At 37.5% G+C, this 22,150-nt stretch overlaps 3 protein-coding genes and 1 long non-coding RNA gene across 9 annotated transcripts; 1 reads left to right on the top strand and 3 right to left on the bottom strand.

The window, feature by feature from the left end:
• Positions 1–35: 35 nt before the first annotated feature.
• LOC111461724 (xin actin-binding repeat-containing protein 2-like) lies at positions 36–1,819 on the bottom strand. The gene has a single exon (XM_023105347.1). It carries the CDS (start codon positions 1,783–1,785, stop codon positions 139–141), a length of 1,647 nt encoding a protein of 548 aa, XP_022961115.1. The 5' UTR covers positions 1,786–1,819; the 3' UTR covers positions 36–138.
• Positions 1,820–3,497: 1,678 nt separating this feature from the next.
• Positions 3,498–7,976, top strand: LOC111461750 (mitogen-activated protein kinase kinase 2). The gene is made up of 9 exons (XM_023105383.1): positions 3,498–3,842; positions 3,934–4,018; positions 4,686–4,820; positions 5,515–5,739; positions 5,837–6,019; positions 6,181–6,404; positions 6,576–6,621; positions 6,719–6,818; positions 7,589–7,976. The coding sequence occupies exons 1-8, from the start codon at positions 3,763–3,765 to the stop codon at positions 6,806–6,808; spliced, it is 1,068 nt and encodes a 355-aa protein (XP_022961151.1). The 5' UTR covers positions 3,498–3,762; the 3' UTR covers positions 6,809–6,818; positions 7,589–7,976.
• Positions 7,977–8,456: 480 nt separating this feature from the next.
• Positions 8,457–9,234, bottom strand: LOC111461596. The gene is made up of 2 exons (XR_002713606.1): positions 9,148–9,234; positions 8,457–8,780 (listed from the first exon to the last, which is right to left on the bottom strand). It is a non-coding gene; the product is annotated as an uncharacterized LOC111461596 (long non-coding RNA).
• Positions 9,235–10,425: 1,191 nt separating this feature from the next.
• Positions 10,426–20,262, bottom strand: LOC111461594. 6 transcript variants are annotated; one of them, XM_023105178.1, is made up of 15 exons: positions 20,013–20,261; positions 17,563–18,074; positions 17,195–17,468; positions 16,529–16,827; positions 16,039–16,221; positions 15,033–15,782; positions 14,833–14,927; positions 14,676–14,735; positions 14,491–14,579; positions 13,450–14,016; positions 12,849–12,923; positions 12,597–12,667; positions 12,442–12,499; positions 11,667–11,931; positions 10,426–11,498 (listed from the first exon to the last, which is right to left on the bottom strand). In XM_023105178.1, exons 2-15 carry the CDS (start codon positions 17,991–17,993, stop codon positions 10,795–10,797), a joined length of 3,921 nt encoding a protein of 1,306 aa, XP_022960946.1. In that variant the 5' UTR covers positions 17,994–18,074; positions 20,013–20,261; the 3' UTR covers positions 10,426–10,794. The 6 variants fall into 6 exon arrangements, with proteins under 6 accessions (XP_022960946.1, XP_022960947.1, XP_022960943.1 ...); XM_023105179.1 differs by having other exon boundaries at positions 14,676–14,726; XM_023105175.1 differs by having other exon boundaries at positions 14,491–14,735; positions 20,013–20,098; positions 20,167–20,253.
• Between the last annotated feature and the right edge of the window lie 1,888 nt (positions 20,263–22,150).

The raw sequence follows: 22,150 nt of genomic DNA, 5'->3' as shown, positions 1-22,150 counted from the left end.
AAAATAGGGTATATAGGGAAGAGTGCATCTAGCCAATCACCTCAGCTTACCCAACTATACACACAGTTTGAGAGATTAAAAAAAAAAAAAAAAAAAACCTAATTTCTTCGGATATTCTTCGGTTAGCGATGCAGATTCTTAAACATTTGGGCCTAGGCCCGCCCCCCTTAGTTCGTAATTTGGGCCTTGGCCCAATATTTCTTTCTCCCTTACCGAATTCATCTTCTCCAGTCTCCACTCGCCCCTTAGCCTGGCAATGAAATTTGCTGCTTTGATGTTAACGTCCGGGCTGGGACAGAACACCGGCCCCACTCCGCCCACTCCGTTTACTTCGACGGCCGGCTCCGACGTCCCGTTAGCCGACGACGAACCGACGCTATCTGGTTCCGGAGATACGCAATGAAACGTTTCGGAGCTCCGTGACCCGACGGTATCGCCTCGAACCCCGGATTTCACGTCCGTCGTCGTTTTGTACGGCGGTGGAATGGTTTCTGAGGGATTCCGTACCGCGCTGTTTATGACTTGGTTTTCGACTGTGGAATTTTGAACCCTGGGTGGTAGAGGCGGTCGGAGGCTAGCGGTCGAATTTTGCTGCCGTGATGATGGTGGCGGTGGCGGTGAAGGCGGAAGGGGGATCTGATTTCTCTTCTTTGTTGAACGGGATGACGATGAGACAGACGGCTGCGGCGGAAGCGGTGCAGATTCCGACTGAGCTTTCTTGTTCTTGTTCTGTTTTTTGAATATGCGGAAGAAAGAAGGAGGCGGAGGAGGAGGTGGAGGCGGCGGCGGCGGCGGTGGCCGTTGATCGGTTGGAGAGTGTCGATCGCCGTCGTAGATATCTCTAGCTTTCTGCTTCGTCTTTCTCTTCCTATACAGTGAAGCCAACGCTATTGCTATCTCTTTCTTAACATTTGTCTTCTTCCGTTCACTCTTTCGAAATTTCTCCTCCAGCCGAACTCGAATCGGCGACGGAGGAATAACTGTTCGCGGCGGTAGCGGCGGCGGGGGCGGCGGCGATTGTGACTTTGCGATTTCAGCATTATTCGTACTGACCTCGCGAACTTCCTCCTTTTTCTGGATAGTCTGTCTCGATTTCCTTCGAGTAACCGGCGGCGGCGGCGGAGGCGGCGGAGGCTGGGGATTGGGAGACTTCATCCTGTGAGACGCCGGAGACGAATTAGCCACAAACGTATCAACCGGAATAACCTTAATCTCCGCCGGCGATTCTTCTATTTCATATCCTCGCGCTCTGAACGCGAAGGACCGCGAACGAAACTTGTTTGTTTCAAAATCGTCAAAGAAGAGGAACTTATTCCCATCATTTCCATTTTCCCGCGGCGATTCCTGCCGCAGGTCCATCGCCACCGCCGCCGTTCCCGGCGTTCTCATCACCGAATCATAAAATCTCCTCTCTGCAAATTCAAACCCCCGCTGCGATAACTCCGAGTCCCCGTTCACATCAACCATTCTCCGACCAGAATCACCGCTTTCTCCGACGTCAACGGCGGTCGATTCGTCGTCCTTTCGTCTACCATAAATGCCGCAGATAATCGCAAACAGAACAAGGAAAACATTGAACGAATCCCAGCTTTTCTTCACCGAATTAGGCCAAAAAACTTGATTAGTGAGCGAAAGAAGCAGACGGATCGCGAAGAACAAGAGAATCAAAGCCAGCGTCGGCAAGAGAATAATCAAAACCGGCAAAGAAATCAAAGGCGGAGACGAGGACCTACGGCGGCGCATCGGCGGCGCCCAGGACAGTGGTGCGCTGCTGTTTGGCTCCATGAAATGGCGTGGTTGAGCTCTGATTTTGAAGAACAATGGAACTTCCACTGTACTCTCTCTCTTTCTTTTTCAGTTTGTTTAAAATGGAATTAATAATAAAATAAAAATATATTTATAATATAAAAATCGAATAGGACAAAATTTTGGTTAGGTAAGATTAGGGAAATGTAATGCCACTATTTGGCCCAATAACTCATAAGCTTTCTAATTTAATATATTTATGAGATTAATTAATTTTATGTGAATAATTTAATTTTCATTTCATCTCTAATTTCAAATTATTAACATTGCTATAATGTCATAAGGTGCCTTTTTTATAGGATAATAATATGCGTGACACAAATTTTATGTCTATGATTAAATATCTTTGATTAATGTTGAATTATTTTAGGGGTACGTGTGAATTTTAATGATGGTTTCTTTGATTATTATTTTAGGAGTCTCTAATAAAAGCTTAGGGATAAGGTTCGAAAATTGTTCCTTCTCGATTCTGTTCTTAAGCCAATCAGTAAACTCCACCTCCTTTCTACACCATTTATTTTTCTCGATTTTTGTTTACGTGCCCATCAATTATTTTCTTGTTTCGTGTCTCGATTTGGGGATTATATGTTAGATCTCACATTGGTTGAAGTGGGAAACGAAACATTTCTTGTAAGGGTGTGAAAACCTTTCTCAAGTAAATACGTTTTAAAATCGTAAGGGTGACGGTGATATGTAATAAGCAAAAACGGATAATATCTGTCAGCGGTGGGCTTGAATTGTTGTAAATGGTATCAAAGCCAGTCACGGGGCGGTGTGCTAGTGAGGATGCTGGGCTTGTAAGGAGTGTGGAGAGGGGAACAAAGTGTTCTTTATAAGGGTGCAAAAACCTCCCCCTAACCGACTGTTTTAAAACCGTAAGAATGACAGCGATATGCAACGAGCTAAAGCGGACAATATCTGTTAGCAGTGAACTTGAGTTGTTACAAATGGTATCACAATCAGTCATCGGGTAGTGTGTCAGCAAGGACATTGTGTGTCACAATTGCACTCTTGATGACAGACGATCTAAGAACGAATTGACTTAGCTCATTTTCCAACGACAAGTGAGCTAAGCCAATTCGTTCTTAGATCGTCTACGGCCAAGCGACGTATGCTCGAGTCTCTAGCCTCAGTTTAAGAAGAAGATTTTAGAAAACGAGGGCAGAGAAAGATTTTCGAAAGAGATGTTATACATGCAAGCAAGAGAGTAACAACAATGACTCACAGTATATAACTATTGGTAGGGAGAAGTTGACAACTAGTCATATCCCCGTATAGTACATTCTGAGGCATTTCATGTCTAGCAGACTTAGACATGATTTTTCCGAAACGTTAAACTTCTTAGAAATACAAGAGTAAAACACTAGAACATGAAAAGACATAAAAGGGTTTGGCTTGTCATGTGCATGCGCCCATGGACAACACATCTTGGACGAGCATGACCGTGACTCTATGCTCTCGATTGTAAAATCCCACGTTGAGAGAAGAACGAAATATTTATTACAAAGGTGTAGAAACCTGTGAACCGTAAACCGTTGAACCATGCTTAAATGGATAAATGGACGAACATGGTAAAATTCAAAGAAAAAATTCAAAGAAAGAGAAAAGTCAAAGATTAAGGGAAGAGAGAAGAAAAGTAGACGGCCACGCATCCTCCAATCAAGCGCAAGCGTGTTTTTTGAAAATTAAATCAGCTGTGACTGACAAAAATGGGGAACATTAGGGTTTTGTGTTAGAATTTTATATGATAATTGTCGTTAATTTTCGCAAATCTATCCATTTCAACTACTACTAGACACTTTTCCATTAATCGCTTTACTTCATAAATTCATCTGTAGTTATGTTCTTGATGTCTCTGTGAATTATATCTCTCTCCCAATCATCGATTCATCACTCAAAAGCTTCAATTCCAGTATCAATTCTACACGGTTGCTGCCTGGAAGAGATCTGCCATCAATGAGGAAGGGAGGCTTCAGCAACAACCTCAACCTCAAGCTCAATCTCCCTCAAGATGACCAATCCATAGCGAAGTTCCTGTAATCTCTCTCTCTCTCTGTCGCTGTTTGTGTTTGCGTAAGTGGAAAGTTCTGATGAATCTGGAATTTTGGTTTTCTTTTTCTTGTATAGAACGCAGAGCGGCACGTTTAAGGATGGCGATCTGCTCGTAAACAGAGATGGGGTTCGGATTGTTTCCAAGAGTGAAGTTGAAGCAGTAAGAAATCTCAGTTTTGCAGCACAGTGTATTTTTAGAGGATAATAATGTGCTCTAGTTTTCAATTACGCGATTTCTTGCTACATAGGATAAAGATGTTCCGCAACAAAGTATGGATTTATAAACCATGGATTGCATTTGTGATTGAACTTAGATTTAGTACTAACTCTTAGTTAACTAAGACTGTTTGATATCGATTTGGTTTTTCGTTTAAGTTCTTAAAAAATGTTATTGTTTCCTTACTGAAAATGTTCTTGTTTCCTTACTAGAAATGTTCTTGTTTCCTTACTATTTCTTTAGTATGCTCTTTTAACTTTCTTAAAGAAATATTTAGATTCTTATCTAAGTTCCAAAAGCAGAAACATAATAAGTTTTTGAAAATTTCTCTTTTTTTTTTTCGGTTTTCAAAACTTGGTTCAGATTTAAAAAAAAAAACAAAACAACTCGTAATGAAGTAGTATTTATAAGCTTATCTTTAGAAAACAAAACTAGATGATTATTGAATACAATCGATTGAAGTATATAACATGTCGATTCCTACGCTAAACTTGTTTGTTTTTAGACACACAGGGATCAAAGGGGAAAAAGTGGTTGACTATGTTGCCTTGAGAACTATGTGTGTATATATTAGGATACTAACTTGTTTTCTGTCTACCCATGTGTTCAGCCACCTCCGATTAAGCCTACCGATGATCAGCTGAGTTTAGCGGACATAGACATAATTAAAGTCATTGGAAAAGGAAATGGTGGAACCGTGCAATTAGTTCAGCACAAATGGACTGCTCAGTTTTTTGCATTGAAGGTACTGCACGGCTTAAACGTTATCTTCTTCCTAGAAACTGCCTGCCTTTGACTTCTGTGCTTTATATACTTTTTAGTTGATGCTTCAAATAGTGGTTTGAGCATCTTAATCGTCATTATATCGAAGGTCTATAATCTCTGGACGACTAGCCCCCCTTCATCTGTCTTTGCAGTTTTCTGAAACTAACATATTCAATAGTTATTTGCTTTGAAATCGTCCTTTCTTAGCTAGCTGGACTCTTTTAAAAAGGTTGACAGAGTTTGGATATTTCATGAGAATTTAAGTCTTTTTTTTTTCTTTTTTTCTTTAAATTCCAAGTATTTTGATGCTATTTTCTGTAAGGTCCTTAATTTCTTGACGACTATGTCATTAGTTGATTTCTTTATTGGAATGGGAGGATTTTAGTTGATGGAATTTCTGAGCTTATTTTCTTGTGAGCGAAAAGCTAAGATATGTTTTTCTTTCGCAGTTTGAACCATAACTAGTTAAATCTACTCTACCATATGAACATTAGTGGATAGCTTTTTGTTGTACTAAGTCTGTCAGTGAGCGTTTAAGACAAGCTGTTTCACATTCCTGCTTGTAATCTTCCCATTAGAAATTTTAGAATCAACAAAGAAAGTAATAACTATCCGCGTTAATTAGCAAAAAGAAAAAATCATAACTATCATATATCAAATGAATACACTTTCAGGTAATTCAGATGAAAATTGAGGAGTCTCACCGCAAGCAGATTGCACAAGAATTGAAAATCAATCAATCAGCGCAGTGCCCTTATATAGTTGTCTGTTACCAATCTTTCTATGATAATGGCTCTATATATATCATCCTAGAGTACATGGATGGAGGTTCTTTAGCAGATTTCTTGAAAAAGGTTAAACAAGTTCAAGAACCATATCTTGCTGCCCTTTGTAAGCAGGTAGGTAGACCTGCTTGGATATAGAGAATTTGTTCTTTTTAAATTTAGGAAATAATTGTAGACTTCCTTTTTAACTCCTTTTCTCCTTCCAATACAGGTGCTGAAGGGGTTGTCATACCTTCACCATGAACGACACATCATTCATCGGGACTTAAAGCCTTCTAATTTATTAATAAATCATAGAGGGGAAGTCAAGATTACTGACTTTGGTGTCAGTGCGATTATGGCAAGCACATATGGAGAGGCTAATACTTTTGTTGGCACGTATAACTATATGTCTGTGAGTATCATTTCTCAATATATTCACATAAACACAATTCTCTGGCTGTCTGTCTGTCTTCCCTTCATTTTTTTTTCTGGAAAGAGCTATACGTTTTTCCTTCTAAACATGTGTAAAACTGACTGATGTCTGTCTCTATGCATTTGCATTGTTATTTATAGCCAGAGAGAATTATTGGAGAAAAATATGATAATAAAAGTGACATTTGGAGCTTGGGCCTGATATTTCTCGAGTGTGCAACCGGAAAATTTCCTTATTCCCCACCAGAGCAAGAGGGAGGATGGGTTAATTTTTATGAGCTTATGGAAGCCATTGTTGAGGGCGAACCTCCTTCTGCTCCGGCTGACCAATTTACTCCCAACTTCTGTTCGTTCATTTCTGCATGGTAAGAATCCAACTTTTCCTCGGATCCTTTGTGCTGAGAATTTGTCGATCATTATATGAACTTCAATTAGGAATTTGCATCTGTAAGTAGGTATTTTCTTTTACTCTAGCTTATTTCAAGTGTTTCACATTACATATGCTAACTCAGAAACTGGTTATTTTTATGTAATAGTGTGCAAAAGGACCCAAGGGATAGACTGTCAGCACGTGAACTTTTGGTATATAGTTCTTCCTCCCACATGTTGATAAGCAAGATGTCAGCACAATAGAGAAAATAAATCTGAAATTTTTGTTCACCTCTTGTGTGATTTTCAGGAACATCCTTTCATCAAGATGTATGAAGATACAGATATTGACCTGTCATCTTACTTCAATGATGCAGGGTCTCCACTTGCAACTTTCTAAATTTTATCTGGTATGTTATGGAACTACGTTCCCTTTAAAAACTTTTGATATCTTTCTATATTCTGTTGAGAATCACGTGATGCAATCTCGACTCAGCAACGAAATCTATCATTTGGTGTGATGGAGTGGAAATTTCAGACTTCATGTTTGCATGCTAAAACATGTAATGTAAGCCATGTTTTCCCTTCAGCCCAGATAGGATTTTTTTTTTTAAAACCAACTGTTTATCCTCATTGGTAGTGAGAGATTCTTATGCTTTCAGCTTTGCTAGTTCGCAATGTTGGGCATCTAGAACATCCGTCTCTGGTTCCCCAGCATAGTTGTGTATGACTGCGTGCATATCTAATATGAGTAAATCAAGGATACCTGCTTTCTTCTAGACAAGACTTAAGGGAAAGTATCCGTGTATATAGCAAGATTGAATCCGTGACCTATAGGAAATATAAGAACACGCAGCACAAGAAGCTTAAGAGCCTACATGAAACCTGTTTAACTTATGCAATATGTTAATTTCTAAAATCAGATCTAAAAAAGTAGTCACTAGAAATTGAAATCTATCTGGTTTGGTGATTGGTTTATCATTTTACTTTAGATTACAATATCTTGCATGGACGATGATGCCTTATTCATGGCCAATTGAGATCTCTAGAAGTAATGAAAGTTAGAAGTGTGATATTGTCCAGGATAACCCAGACATGCTCCTCTGTCTCTGTCTATCTTAACCAAGCTTAGTCATTAACTGGTGTTTGAGCTGATAATGCATCATTTTCTTTTTTATAGTTGATCATTCTGGCTCATACACGGGAATCTCAATTGTTTGCTGATTTCAAGGCTTGCAAGGATGAACAAGGAATCCGCCCCCATCTCACTTTCTCATGAATGCTGTTTGTTTTACTTCAGTTTGCTTCTTAATGAAAGAGGTGTTTCAATCTAAACGGGATGATAGTTGCTCCTTTGCTGGTCACAATTTAGATGGTTCTGATCCTTCTTGTGGATGGTTCAGAATGATACCGTGATATTATGTCGTGTCAAGAGATTTCAAATCGTGGCCTCTTGTTGTAACATTTTGTAATCCAATTCTACCACTCCCCATGTAAAATTTGAAGCATAAAAGAAAATAAATACTTGTTATGACAGCAGAGGCAGTGTGAATGATTTTTAGTCCTAATGTTTCTGTTTTATATTGTCAACTGAAGTTAAATTTGTGCATGAAGATTCTAAAGATTATGAGGATAGCCATAATCTAATCATCCATAAGTTTCTAAAATGGAAAAAGAAACATCAAAGATTGCCTGCTGAGGCCACCCAACTCTTGTATCATTCGAGTTCGTCTAGCATGGCTTGGATGCGCCGCTTGGCTGCATCTTTGCTTTGTCAGGGTATCATTCAAGTTCGTCTAGCTAAACTCTAAACCCTAAACTCTTCGAGACTAACATTGTCTCCACCCTGTGAGAGTTCCTCACAATGGCTAAGCGCAGGATGGAACCCACAATGTCTCAGCTTCATTATGGAGAGACACCATTTGTTTGTTGCTAGCCTATCTTCCTCCTTCGAATTCAGACCATCCACATCCGAGACGCGTCGCTATCTGATATTAATTTTCAATTTGTCGGTGTAATCTGACATTAAATTTCGATCTAAGTGATCATTCAAGGAAAAAATAATGCACTTATGGCAAGGAATGGTATAGTAAGGGATGCCTATGTCCCTTGAATATCCGGAGTATACAAATGGCCGTCATGGTAAGAAACTGGCCTTAGTGAGATGGGGGTTGATTGATAGAAAGAAGTACAGAGCCAAGAACAATCTAAGAAAATACTCCCTAGGTTACTACTACATATCAGAGGAACCAACATCGAGCCTTCCTGCGAGTTGAACGGGCGTGGATCATGTATAACACCATCGGTTTCGAGTCCGAGCATCTTCCTAGCCTAGAATTTGATGGCCAAATAGTATTTTCAGATCTTATTTCCTGCATGTAGTCAAACTGAAACTTTCAGTGTGCCTATATTTCCTCTAAAAGATAACAATGGTCAGTATTGACAAAGCTTAAACTGATAACAATAAATGGTTTCTATTTCCTATACATGAAGAGCGTAAACTGTTATTTCTTTTGTAATATAGGAAGAATAGGTACTTGCAAAAGAAATCCAGAGACTGCAGCAAATTAGTTGTGTAATTTTGACCATCCAAACAACACACTAACAAACCTAGAATAAATTTCATGTTTTGATCTTAAAGGGGCTGGATGACCGTGATAAACTAACCTCCTACTTTTTCAATTTTATTTATCACAACATATTGTATCGACTAGGAAAATGTATTCCGTTTGGAATTACCTCGAGTTTCTAAAGGGGATAAATTGGAGACATGCAGCAAGAGAAATAAGCATATCAATAATAATAATAACAATAACAAGAGTCTATTTGTGAGATCCCACGTCGGTTGGGGAGGAGAACGAAGCATTCTTTATAAGGGCATGGAAACCTCTCCCTAACAGACGTGTTTTAAAAACCTTGAGGGAAAACCCGAAAGGGAAAATCCAAAGAGGATAATATTTGCTAGTGGTGGGCTTGGGCTGTTACAAATAGTATCAGAACCAAGTTACCGGACGGTGCAAGGCACTAGTCAGAGTAGGACTAGACTCTCTCCATAGTAGACGCGTTTTAAAAATTTGAGGGAAAGTCTGAAGAGAACAATATCTGCTAGTGGTGGGCTCGGGTCTTTACACTATCAATATCCCTTTTGCATCATTTTTCTTTTGCTCTACAATTTTATCAGTATGAATATGATACATCCAATCAGTATCCTAGCTTCAATCTTGAAGGGGCTGGATGAAAATGAGAAACTGAAACTTTCATTACCTCAAGTTTTTGTAGCGACCAGGCAAATGCACTCTTTGGTAACATCAAAGTTACGGAAACTGTAACCCACTTCCCTAAGTGAATGGATTGAAGACCTGCACAAGACACGCCAGCAGATCTATCAAGAAGGCTATAGTATATCCCATATACAGATGCAACTACAGCTCTGTTCCTAGTACACACAAGGTTCTTCAGAAAACTCAAGTAATGTATTGCAACTTAGAAACTCTCAAAATACCTCTTAAATTTGGTATCATGTATCAAGATTAATTAACTGGCTTCTTCATGGTCCTCTTGGAAGCATAAACTTCATATGGATAGTAAATACATCATTATGAATTAGACAAGCAAATCTTTATCAACATAAACTGGGAAATGAAATCTCATTGATACTTTTTTTACCAAAGAAAGCTCTCTAGAAGCCTGCGATTTGTTACTCCTTTTCGATCTTATACTAGAATCCTCCACACCATGATGTCTTGGCTCCATAAGTTCTGAATACATTGTTAACGACGATCATACACTTGCAAAACCCAAGTACTTTAAGATCGTTAATGATGATCAAAGCACAAGTAATAATATCAGGAGTATATAATTTATAAATTGCAACTTCAAGACTTACCTTGCGTTCCCAAGCAGATTTTACAGACCCTTGTAGAATAAACATCTGCTGCAGCAGTTCCACAGATTAACCATACTAAAAGAATTATGTACCAAAAGAAATTAAGAAATAGAGTTAACAAACAATTTACAGACCCTTGTAGAATAAAAGGCTGGTTTATTTCAAATATAAGCTTATGTACAAGAGGTATCATTCTCTGATCAAAAAGCTACATGAAGGATACTGTGTACCCTAGATATCACTATGACTATACTAACTTGTAGCTTGAACAAGGCTATCTTTACAGTCAAAGTCACCAACTAAATACAGGAGCAAAATTCCAAACATCCGAAACATTTACTTGAAATAACTTGAAGAGGAGCCTCAAAAAGAATCTAGTAACCTAATTTGGATTGGTAGCCAATAACTATGCAACTACCAGTCACCCTTAACGTAGGATTTCCCTTTAGTTTGTAAAGTATTAATAAACAAGACTTGAAGACTATACAAGGAGAGCAACTTCAAACCATCATATTTAAATCTGAGAGGTCATCCATTGGAATCTCGAGGCCCATGAAGTCTTGATCTTGTAAACCATCATCATCAATATTTAACCATGAACCCAGATCCTGACCCTGGCCATCAAGATCATCAGGAACACCTAATACATCCATTCCTGGCAATTGAAAGTTAGATAAATCCATGGACTCGGGGTCATCAAGTCCATCCAAGCCAAACCGATCCTTTTCTTTTGAACCACCAGTTGAAGTACTTGATTTTAGTACAGGAGACGATGCTGGTTTTGGTTGCTCTGGCATCTTGCCTAGAAGGCCATTAACAGAAATTGACAATTGGGCAGTTTTCTGCTTAGGCTTTGTCTTAGTTTTCCTTTCCCCTTTAGTATTGGATAGTGTTGGCCTACCGATTTTGGTTCCATTTCTAGATGACACCTCTCTGTTATGCCCTTTACCATCTCTATCCCTTTCACTCCTCTTCCCTTTTGCACTGCTTGAAATACAACTCCCAATGACAGACGGGCCACCTGCATTACCAACATCATCAAGCAACAGTTCTCTCTTTTTCACCCTGTTTGACCATAATTCTTCTCTTCCAGTTGTTCGCTCAGCTTGGTGATTAGCAGGTGGGCGCACATTGCCAGAGGTAACATCGTGGTTTTCCACATTCTGACTAAAGTATGAAGGGCTATTCTGTGAACCTGCCAAAGCTGCAGAAGTATATCAATTTCATACACGATATACATGAAAATAATGGAGAAAATATCAGATGGAAAAGTTCAGAATGACACCAATGGCAATATTGAGGTTCATGTTGAAGATATCACAGGATTATTGGAAGAATTTCACAAATTTCTACAAGGCATCTTAAGACACACCTGAGACTCTGGCATCCAGAGATTGAATGGAGGCATATGATTTCTCCGATTCACCCTCCACAGGATCCGATTGTCTTTCACTATTGGGATTGACAGACCAGGAAGAATATATCTCTCGAAATGAAGGCTCGCTGAAGAAGCTCTTTCCTGTATCCTCAAATTTATGACATCGGTTCAATGTTCTTTTAACAAATGCCAAGGCAGCTTGCTTTGCCATTTTGTTACTGGAACTCTTTCCACTGGAGGCATTAGAAACTTTGCAAGCCTGTTGACCAAGAATTTCGTAACTTATATTTCCATAAGAGGATAGCAATATACAACAACATTTCAGACCATAATGGGCTTGAGAATAAGTGGAGATGAAAGAAATCACTCATTCTCAACAAATGGAACTAGAATTAAAAAGATGACGAGAAAGAAAAAGGAAAAATGTATCACTAGTTTTGTTTTACTAAAATGAATCTCCCAACAAAAATTAAATCATTCATTCCATACTTCTGCTACAAAAAAAATTTAAAACCATTTAATAGTTCTCATTCTAGAGGGAAAAGAAAACAGAACGCGGAAGCAAAAATTTCCTTTATCCATTTCCGATTACGTCTTCATCAGTTATCTGAAACTATTGCCCAACTTTAAAAGATTCATGCATATCACACAGGGATTGCAGCGGTCACTAGGAGTTCATGTGCTAAGGACAACGGAACAAAAGTGAAACATATAGGAAAAGCCAACAAATTGGACGAAGCTAACATATAAAGCTGAGGGGGGAGATTACCATATACTTCCCGTAAGCCATTGCCACAAGTTTATCCATGGCAAGCCTTTCAAACTCTCTGAAAAGATTTAAAAGATGTTAACACCTTGAATATGGAGAAGATTTATGGATGTTAAAATGCTATACAATCAAATAGTCCAAAGAGGAAACTATACTTTTCTTGAAGCTGCTTTGTGGCCAAGGCAGATTGTAACAGTTTGTCAAGCAAAGAGTTCTTTCTTGAAACCTATTTGCATCATTGAATAAAACCAGAAAATTGCTTAGGAAATAATATATTGTACGTGTGAGTCTTACCACAATGAGCTGAGAATTAAAAAAAATGCAGGTACCAAGCCATGACAAATATGTAGATATAAGTATAGCAAGAATTGATAAAATTTGCTAGTTTTAACTTATTAAAGGTGTACCAGCTCATTCTTCTTCTCTTCCAACAGACGGATGTCGTTAGTGATCTCTTCCTCATCTAACTGCAACATTTCAGGCTGAAAAAAACAAGGAGCATTATTCAATTGATTTATAATTACAAAGGAATAAAACAGAAAGAATGGAATTAGCACAAAGTACGTGTAGGAGACAAAACTTAATGCATGGCTTACAATGGAATAAAAAAAAACGCAATATCCATACCAAGAGCCACATCCACTTATGTGCATTAGCACTTCTTAGACATTTGGCAGTTCTTAAGAAAACCATGTTTTCATATTTTCACTTTAGAATTAAAGGATTGCAGGGATCTGTGGGAATAGTCACTACTTATGATACATACAAGTTAAAAATAGAAACAGTGAGTTGTTTATACAACGACACATGATTTTAATATTTAAAAAAGAACTCGCAAGTTCAATTTTAACACTTGAGCTAGAAAATTTCAGCAAGCAGTTAAATGTTTATTGTTTATTCACATATAAAACCACTTCAGGTATTGAGCAAGATACATAAGTAGCCATCAGAGGAATGTCGTACTCTCTTTCCTCTATTGAAGAATTAATTAGTTGAATGTAAACATACCACTGAATCTGGGAAAATTCCAATACTTTGAATCTCCAAGAGAAGTTTCTCATTCAACGGCATGCCATCATACTGCAACTCTGAACAGACCATTCCAGGCATCAAGGTTTGATTGGAGACCAAGCCATTCAGGGAATTTGAGAAATTTAACATCATCACAGAGTTTGGGATGCTCTGTCTATCTGTTTCAGGCATATGTTGATCTGAACCTGATCCTCCTCTCATGTTATAATCATCATTAGCAGAATGCACAGAAAGCTGAGAACTAGGTAAAATTTCGTGACTCAATTTGTTTGGTTTAAAATCTTCATCTAAGTCGGACATTCCGTAATTATCATACTTAATGTCCTCACTTTTGTTGTCAGCAACCTCCTCTGGAATTAACGAGGCTAAGAGTCTCTGGTATAAAGGAACCACGGTATGATCTTTAGACTCGTGAATTAAATGTCCTAAAGGAACTTCTCCTCTTTCTTCATTTTCAAGGCGCTCAAAATCATCGAGACTAATATTGGAAGTGTCCTTGTCTGAAACAACTTTTGGCCCCGATGCAGTAACTTCAAGATCTCCCTGAAAGAGAAACCAAGTAGGAACGTAGAAAAATTAGGATAGTTTTGACATAAAAGTACACCAGCTTTATACCATAACTAATTCAGATGGCAGTCCAAGAAATGATTTGTTCAAATAAACCAAGGATGAAAGGCAAGAAAGTCAAAAGGAGCACAGATGAAACAGAACACTACTGCTGGATGACTAGAAACAGAGAAAATTTCAAAAGAAAGTTTCATATTTTAGGAAGCTTATGCAACCCACTAATAAGAAAGTTCTCCTTATTAGTCTCCGCTCAATAACCTCGAATAAAGCCAAACTGAGAGCACGTCTCTCCCATTATACTTTACTTAATTCAAGATGCTGAAATATAACATATACATATTCGTAGCACTACAAGGAGAAAATAACCATCTGGCCATACCTGCAGGATTAAAATAAAGAGGTAGAACGAAAGAAGAAAACTAATGGTAGATAGAACAAAATAGGCCATACTTGTTTTCTTAAGTGTGTAATATCTGCTTCAGATATAAAACAAAAGAATGGCTCCATCTGTCTCCAAAATGGGCTGAAAAAAGTGTGACCTGTTGTAGCAGTGTGATTAACATATGCAGCATGAGAGAGATAATAGCATTTCACATCCGTAGAGAAACATGTATGCATGAAACCTAAGAACAAACCAGGATTTATAACAGCATTAGCAGCAGCCATTAGCTCCTCACGCCCGTGATCTGATCCAACTAAAGTCGACCAAACATGATTAGACAAAGGGTGATATGAGGGAGGAATTCTCACGCTAACAAAGAAGCTGAAGTATAAAGCTGAAGTACAATTTACCAAGAAAATCTGTCCCCACATTCGTTGCTGAATGCTTATGACGTTTATATGCCTTGCGGTCAGTAAATTTCCTAGTCGGTGGACGACCTGCCTTGCTGAATGGAATTTGAAAAATTATGAGAATTTCGGAACTAAATGAAATACCGCAATGACATTTTATAGATAAGCTAGAAACTTTATATGTGCAAAACATGTCTAACCTTTCAACTTTATCAAATCCATGTCTGGTACTTCTAAGCTGTTTTGCAGTTCCGACAGTCTCAATCTTCTCAACTGTCATTGGCATGAGAGACCTAGTGGAAGTGAAAGCACGACCAGTCCTCCCTTGTCTCCGAATCCCATCTCCAATGTCTTCATCAATCAATTTATTCTTCCTATTCGGCAGAACTAAGGTAGGTACCTTCTGAACACCGTGTTCGGATTTATCATCTAAATTGTCCGATTTTCGGGTGTTCTCTCTAGATTTGATCTCAGCAGCCCCAGATTCCTCACTTTCAGATAGGGCAGCTGAGGATAATGGTTCACCTTTTATTTTCACTTGCTGGGGAGAACTACCAGACATGCGTCTACCAAATCCCGAGCCAGTATCATTGCCCCCAACATCAGATGTGTTATCCAAAGGAGTATCATCATTGCTTGAAGCAATAGGAACCAGATTGGTCCTCCTTGCAATGCGGGAGATCTTCTGTGGCCTCTGGCCTGCCCATTGGGAAACTGGAGGGGATGAGGACCGCATTGATGTCATGCGTTTGCGATTGTTCACACCACCACCAGCAGTAAGCTTATTTGTGCAATTTGACATATCCCAATCATTAGAAGGAACTGATCTATGAACAACCGGAGAAAATTTTGGAGCAATGCCTGAACTGGACCGTGGAGCACGAACAGATGGATTCACTTTAGCATTTGATGTAGGGCTGGTTAAAACAATATCATCGCGAACATTTGACCTAACCAATTGAAAGATGAAAAACTCATAAGCATATGGTCAAAACAGAGGGAACAGATGTGAAGGACATTTCAAATCTCAAATATGTAATAATGCTTGGAGAAGAGTTTAAACCAACTAAGATCCAAAAATTAAACGGAAGGAAAGTACATGTGAAAGGGGAGAAATGCAGCAAAAAGATTCAAAAGACTATGCAGTAGGCGGCTTTGATCATTTAAAAAATGAAAATATTTTATTGTAGTAAGGAAGAGTCATACTTGTTAACACCCCGGAGGTTCACTCTTTCTTTGTCCGAAACAATAGAAATATCTCTCCTGTCACTGACAAGGGAATTGCCGTCCAAATCAGTCCTGGACATGGATGAACGAATACCCAAGCCATTCTGTTGAGCAACACCTTCAGATTTTCCAACACCAGGAGCTCCATTAGCCACCCCTGGCCTATAAAAACCACATTATAATTATCACTCTCCAAGGGGCAATTCTAGACTACGCAAGCTTCAAGCATAAAACCATAGTATGAAGTAAAATATAAGTGATAAGGATTTGCATGCATATTCCAGCATCATTTTCATCAGAAATATCACAGATATTTATCTGAGTAAATGACTAAATGTAGCATGGACCATAATTAATTCAATCATTACAAAAAATTTAGTCGTCAAGTTGATACATATATACATGTCATTAAGCCATATGGTCAAATGGTGGACATAGGAGGATGTTTACAATAGTCAATAAGTCATACCTAAACCCATGGCTATCTTTATTCATTCGTGATCGAGCATCAGAAACAGGTCTTTGCTGCAATTGCTGCTTAACTTCATCATAACTATCAACTGGTTTGGTTGACTGACTGCTTGAAGAGACATCTGACTTTATTCCAGATCGCCTTTTCTTCATTTTTGACTTCTCCCAACCATCAACGCCAATTGATAAACTCCTGTCTTCACCTGGAACAGCACAACTATTTGCAAGTCTTAGTGCATCTCTTTCCCTATCAGCACCTCCAGATGGTCTCACAGGAGCATTACCACGAACATCCATCTGTAGAATTTGAAATCCATGAAAACTGTCAAGGAACAGAAGAGGAGCTGAATTTCATATAAATCTCAGCATAAATTCAAGGAAAACTGCAACAGATTAATAACATTGTGGCAACAGATTAATAACATTGTAAAAATCTACTAGTAAAAAAGAGAAATTTAAGTATGACATAAGATTTAAGCAAGAAATATATGGGTATCAAAGTTTTGTCAAACATAAAAAAGGAAAGACAATTTGGACAACTACAAAGAAACTATCGTAATGAGTTAACCATATAAAACATACATATACAAAATGAAACAGGGTCAAAATATAGAATAAAAAGCAATAATAGCACATAAATATGTAAGAGGTATAAGGTACAAACCCCCCTTGAATCCACCAAAGAAGTTCTTGTGCGTTTATTGGGCATAGCGTTTTTAATTCGTTCTTCAGATTTCTGCATCTCATGTTCAAAAACGCCAGTGTTACTCTGATTTCCAAACTTACCTACTTGCCCCCTAGCTGACCGCTCACCGGATACAATGAAATTGGACCGCTCGTTGTTATAACCTTCTAACCGTGACCTCTTTTTTGATGGTACACTTGGGAAAAACTTGTTAAATACAGATAAGGCTTCATTGAAAATTTTTAAGTGTTCCCTGTTCCGAAGAAAATAATAAAAAAAAAAATCAAAGGATCTGACAAATAACTTGGACAAATTCAGATTCAAAATACAAGTTTATGAAGAACTACCTGGCTTTGACAGAGCACTCCCGTAGACTACCCTTCATCCGCTTGATTTCTTCTCGCATCACAGATGATGGCAATTTACCTTTTGAAGAACTAGATGGAGAATCATCAGGTGACATACTAAGAGCAAGTTGTAACTGTCTGCTGAAGTCCCCTTGACGATTAGACTTTTCATCTGTGGCAACCAACTTTCGACCAAAATGCAAGCATTGCAAGAAATTTAAAACGTCCCCTTGTGATACAGCAGAAGCACTTCTCGACATATTTGGAAGAGTAGATAAATTTGGATTCTCCAAACTCTCACGAAAGCTACCAGATCTGTCTAGTGGAACGGCCATGTGGGCTCCACGTTGCCCACTAGATTGTAACGGTCTATCCGGGCTCCCTGAAGCGAATTCAAACTTGCTAGACATCACCATCAGGTTAGAGTCCATGCATCATCCATGCCATAGCAAGCAAAGTAACACACAGGAAGGAGATTTGGACTCTTACTTTGAAACAATAAGATTGTTTACCTATCCAAGATTGTTAAAAATAAAATTAATAGGAGTCCAAACAGGGAAGAATTTCACACCCTAATATTCAGAGGCAAAAAAAAGTAGCACTTCAGTATATAAATACTGGAAAAGCTGTTTAACTAAGAAACACGTCTCTGGAATCCTATGGAGTGAATATTCCACTTTAGGGAACACAAACTTTGGGTCAGAAACTAAAGATTGTCTCATCTGTTTACTCCCTAGTCCCTACCACTCAATTCCTTGTGTCCTCTTCAGACCAAGAATTCTAACTAGTATAGAATAATAAGATAAAACTATCTCAACAAAACAAAAGACCAATTTTCTAATTAAATGGTGTATAATACTTTCATCAAAAGGAAATTTCACTGAAAAGATATTTACATGCAAAAGGAGACGGGTGAAAAGGCGATGATTGTATAATTGATCCACTAAGTAGATAACCTGTGCCCAAGTGTCAGAAATATTTTCCTGGTCCAAGACAATCTTGTATTCCAACATTATATGAACCAAGGTACCTGTAGATACTTTCATAACCTTGCATCTGTGGAGTTCAATACATTCTCCTTCACTTCCATAGGTATAACTTACTACATTACATTGTCTACTAGCTATTGGTTCTTGACAACCTCTCTCCAATACTATGTTTATGCTCTAAATCTTCCAACATAATAGTCAACTATTCATACTTAACCAAACAACCTCCTCATCCTCCTCCTTAAAGTGAGGATACTCGCATTGAAGTGAGAATCCCCTTTTTTTTTTTATCCAAAAGGGAAACTATCTGTTAAATAAAACCAAATACAAGGACCCAAGCACGATCAAATTGCAAACCATGTAAGACACAGCATTTTTATCTTACGATGGGGCTCGTTAGAGTCAGAATCCCACCTATATTTCGCTCATCAGGTATTACATCTATGAGGGTGTTAATTATGTATAACATGAAAAAATATGTAAGAAACTCAACTTTTCTAAAGATAAAAGATGCAGAAATTCAATGTGCTCAAGCTATGGCAATTGACCATGTGCATATACCTATACCCTCCAATGAACACAAATAACCTCGTAGGAGCGAGGTTCAAACCTCTAACATTCTTATCAAGATTCTAACACCTTAACCATTTGAGATTACTTCAGTTGGTCATAGACACTCCTCTTTAAACATCCTAAAACGAACAGTATAGACGTAGTTGCAGTTTCATTATACCACAATTGAATGGTTAAACCGACAAACGGACAGAAAGAAACCAGAGAAGATTGACTCTTAAAGTTAGTATAATAGTTTATGAAAAATAGCACACAGCTGGATCAACTAATGCATTTCAACTCACATATGGCTGGCCTAATGATTAATACCACCGTAATATAGTTCATAAACGTTCCAATCACTTGGAGAGTCCAAGATCCAAAATTCACAAATAGTAATAAAAATGGACAAAAATCCATATCCAAAGAAAACAAGTAAACAACAAATTTCAAGTGTAAAATATGTTTAACTTAAGGAGATTTCTACATTTCATTTCTGTAAAGAACCAAGTTTCATCATACAGTACTCCACTCCGTATCTGCAGCTTTGATATCTTTTCCATGACCATTCCATTCATAAACTTGACTCCAATAACCAACTGACATGCCCATCTAAATTCTGCTATAAAAGTATTTCCAGCTCGAAGCTCCAAAAATTATTATAGAATGTTTCCATTCTACTTCGTTGACCTTATGTTAATTGCACTTCCATCAATAACTACCCAACCAAAATCTAAAACAGAAAACCGCACATTTGAAAGAAGGAACCCTAGAAGCTAAATTCTCGAGATACGTGAAAACCTCCAATCCAACTCCAAACAACCAGAAATACTAAGAAACAACAGCAAAAATGCAATAATTCAATTCGATTAAAACTCATAATTAAACTAAAAAATAAAATGAATCTACCTCAACTTTCAATCCGAAACAAATCGTCGTTATTCGTGCTCAACTCGAGCTACTACGATCCAGGACATCCGAGGTTTGGAAAATTCCTACAGAATCGGATAGTAGTAAAGAAAAAAAAATAATGATGAAAAGTAACAATTTTTTTTTCATGTACGAGTTGAAGCTCCAGATTGAAGGTTGTTCATGCGAAGCCATGGAGGAGGAAGCTCATTGCTTTGATCGTCAATGAAAATTGTAAGGGCTAAATTACGATTATGCCCATGTTACTATCTGGCCTATAAATCAAAACTGGTGTGGGGAATCGGAGTATTTTGGGAAGATAGTGGTTGGACCCGGTCGAACCCGCTTCCTGGCTTGGTTCCGGTTATCGTTTACGATTGCGAACCGGGACCTCTACTTTCAACCGGATGAAAATTGATTTTGTTTTACGGTCGTTTGGTTCAAGGTTTTGTTTACAACCCCAAAGAAAAATACCTAACAATCAAATAATTGTTTATCAGAATTTCATTTAAATAATGTATTTTTTTTATTAATTTTATTATATTATTTAATTTTAGATAATTAATTATGATTCGAATTTATTTCCTAATAAATTTTAATGATTCTGTAACAAAATTTAATTATAAATACAAATTATATTTATATTCGTCCATTTTTTTTAATTTATATCAAACCGAACTTGTTACATTAATTAGTTACTTTATATTTTTTCATTTATATATTTAGATAGTTTTAATTATATTTTTAAAATTTAGGATTAATTTATGCTTTAAATAGAATCTGATAATTAAGTTATTAGATTGTAATTTGTACAGTTGTATCAAATATATCTATGAATATACGTGTGGTCATAGAATACGAGACTTTACACAATTTACGAGACTAAAAGAATCTAATGTGTGACACTTACCTTACCTTATCTGAGTTCGGTTTATCAATCTCAGTTTCTAAAAAAATAAAAATAAAAATAAAATAAAATAACTAACTAACTTATAACTGAATAACTAGATTTTAGTTTCCCAAAAAAAAAATATAATTAATTAATAATGATTTATTTAAATATATATTTAATTCATGTTTACAAAAAAAAATATTAAATGAATGAATTAATTCGCCTATAATCAATAGTTAAAAGTTGATTTATAATAATTATAACTAATCACTCTCGTTAATATATCATAATTTTAAAATATAATTAATTGATTCACGTACATTTTATCTCTCGTCTAATTGGTCCTTTTAACATTTGAGTTATATTTACTTTATATATGTGCAATAGGAAAAAATTGTGAACTCATAGTATAGATGAGAGACATCAATGTCTCATTGATTGAGTTATGTTCGAGCTGAAATATAATGAATGTGACTATTACGTCATTATTCTACTGATATATCGTTAATCAGTGAGATTCTATATCTGTTGAAGAAACATCTCCCTGACAAACGCATTTTAAAATAGTGAGGCTAACAATGTTATGTAATGGGCCAATGCGGACAATATCTATTAGCAGTAGACTTGGACTATTATAAATGGTATTAGAGCCAGACATCGTAAAACGTGCTAGCAAGGGCGTTGAGCCCTCAGAGAGTGGATTGTGAGATCTCACATCGATTGAAAAGGGGAACGAAACATTCCTTATAAGAGTGTGGAAACCTCTCCCTAACAGACGCATTTAAAAATCGTGAGACTAACAGTAATATGTAATAGGCCAAAACGAACAATATCTATTAGTGATGGGCTTGTGCTGTTACAAATGATAACAGAGCCAGACACCAGGCAATGTACTGCCCAAGGGGAGTGGATTGTGAGATCCCATATCAGTTGGAGAGGGGAACGAAACATTTCTTACAAGGGTGTGGAAACCTCTCCCTAACAGATAGATTTTAAAACCGTGAGGCTGACGGCAATACGTAACGGGTTAAAACGGACAATATCTACTAGCAGTGAGCTTGGGCTGTCACAGAATCTCTTTGTATCGTCTTTTCTCTAACGCTCACGAACGTTGAAATACATTAGGAACAAAATTATTACACATTCAAGTTTCTCACTTCATTTTGTGAACAACTTGTGACAAATGAAAATGATGTTTGAGACAACAAAAGGATGTGTCTCCTTTCCACATAGAAGCATAGCTTTA

Source organism: Cucurbita moschata, unplaced genomic scaffold (genome assembly GCF_002738365.1).
Source record: "Cucurbita moschata cultivar Rifu unplaced genomic scaffold, Cmos_1.0 Cmo_Scf00025, whole genome shotgun sequence".
In the NCBI taxonomy this organism is placed as follows: domain Eukaryota; kingdom Viridiplantae; phylum Streptophyta; class Magnoliopsida; order Cucurbitales; family Cucurbitaceae; genus Cucurbita; species Cucurbita moschata.
Note: the sequence above shows the minus strand (reverse complement) of the source record. Positions and strands in the feature narration are given on the sequence as shown.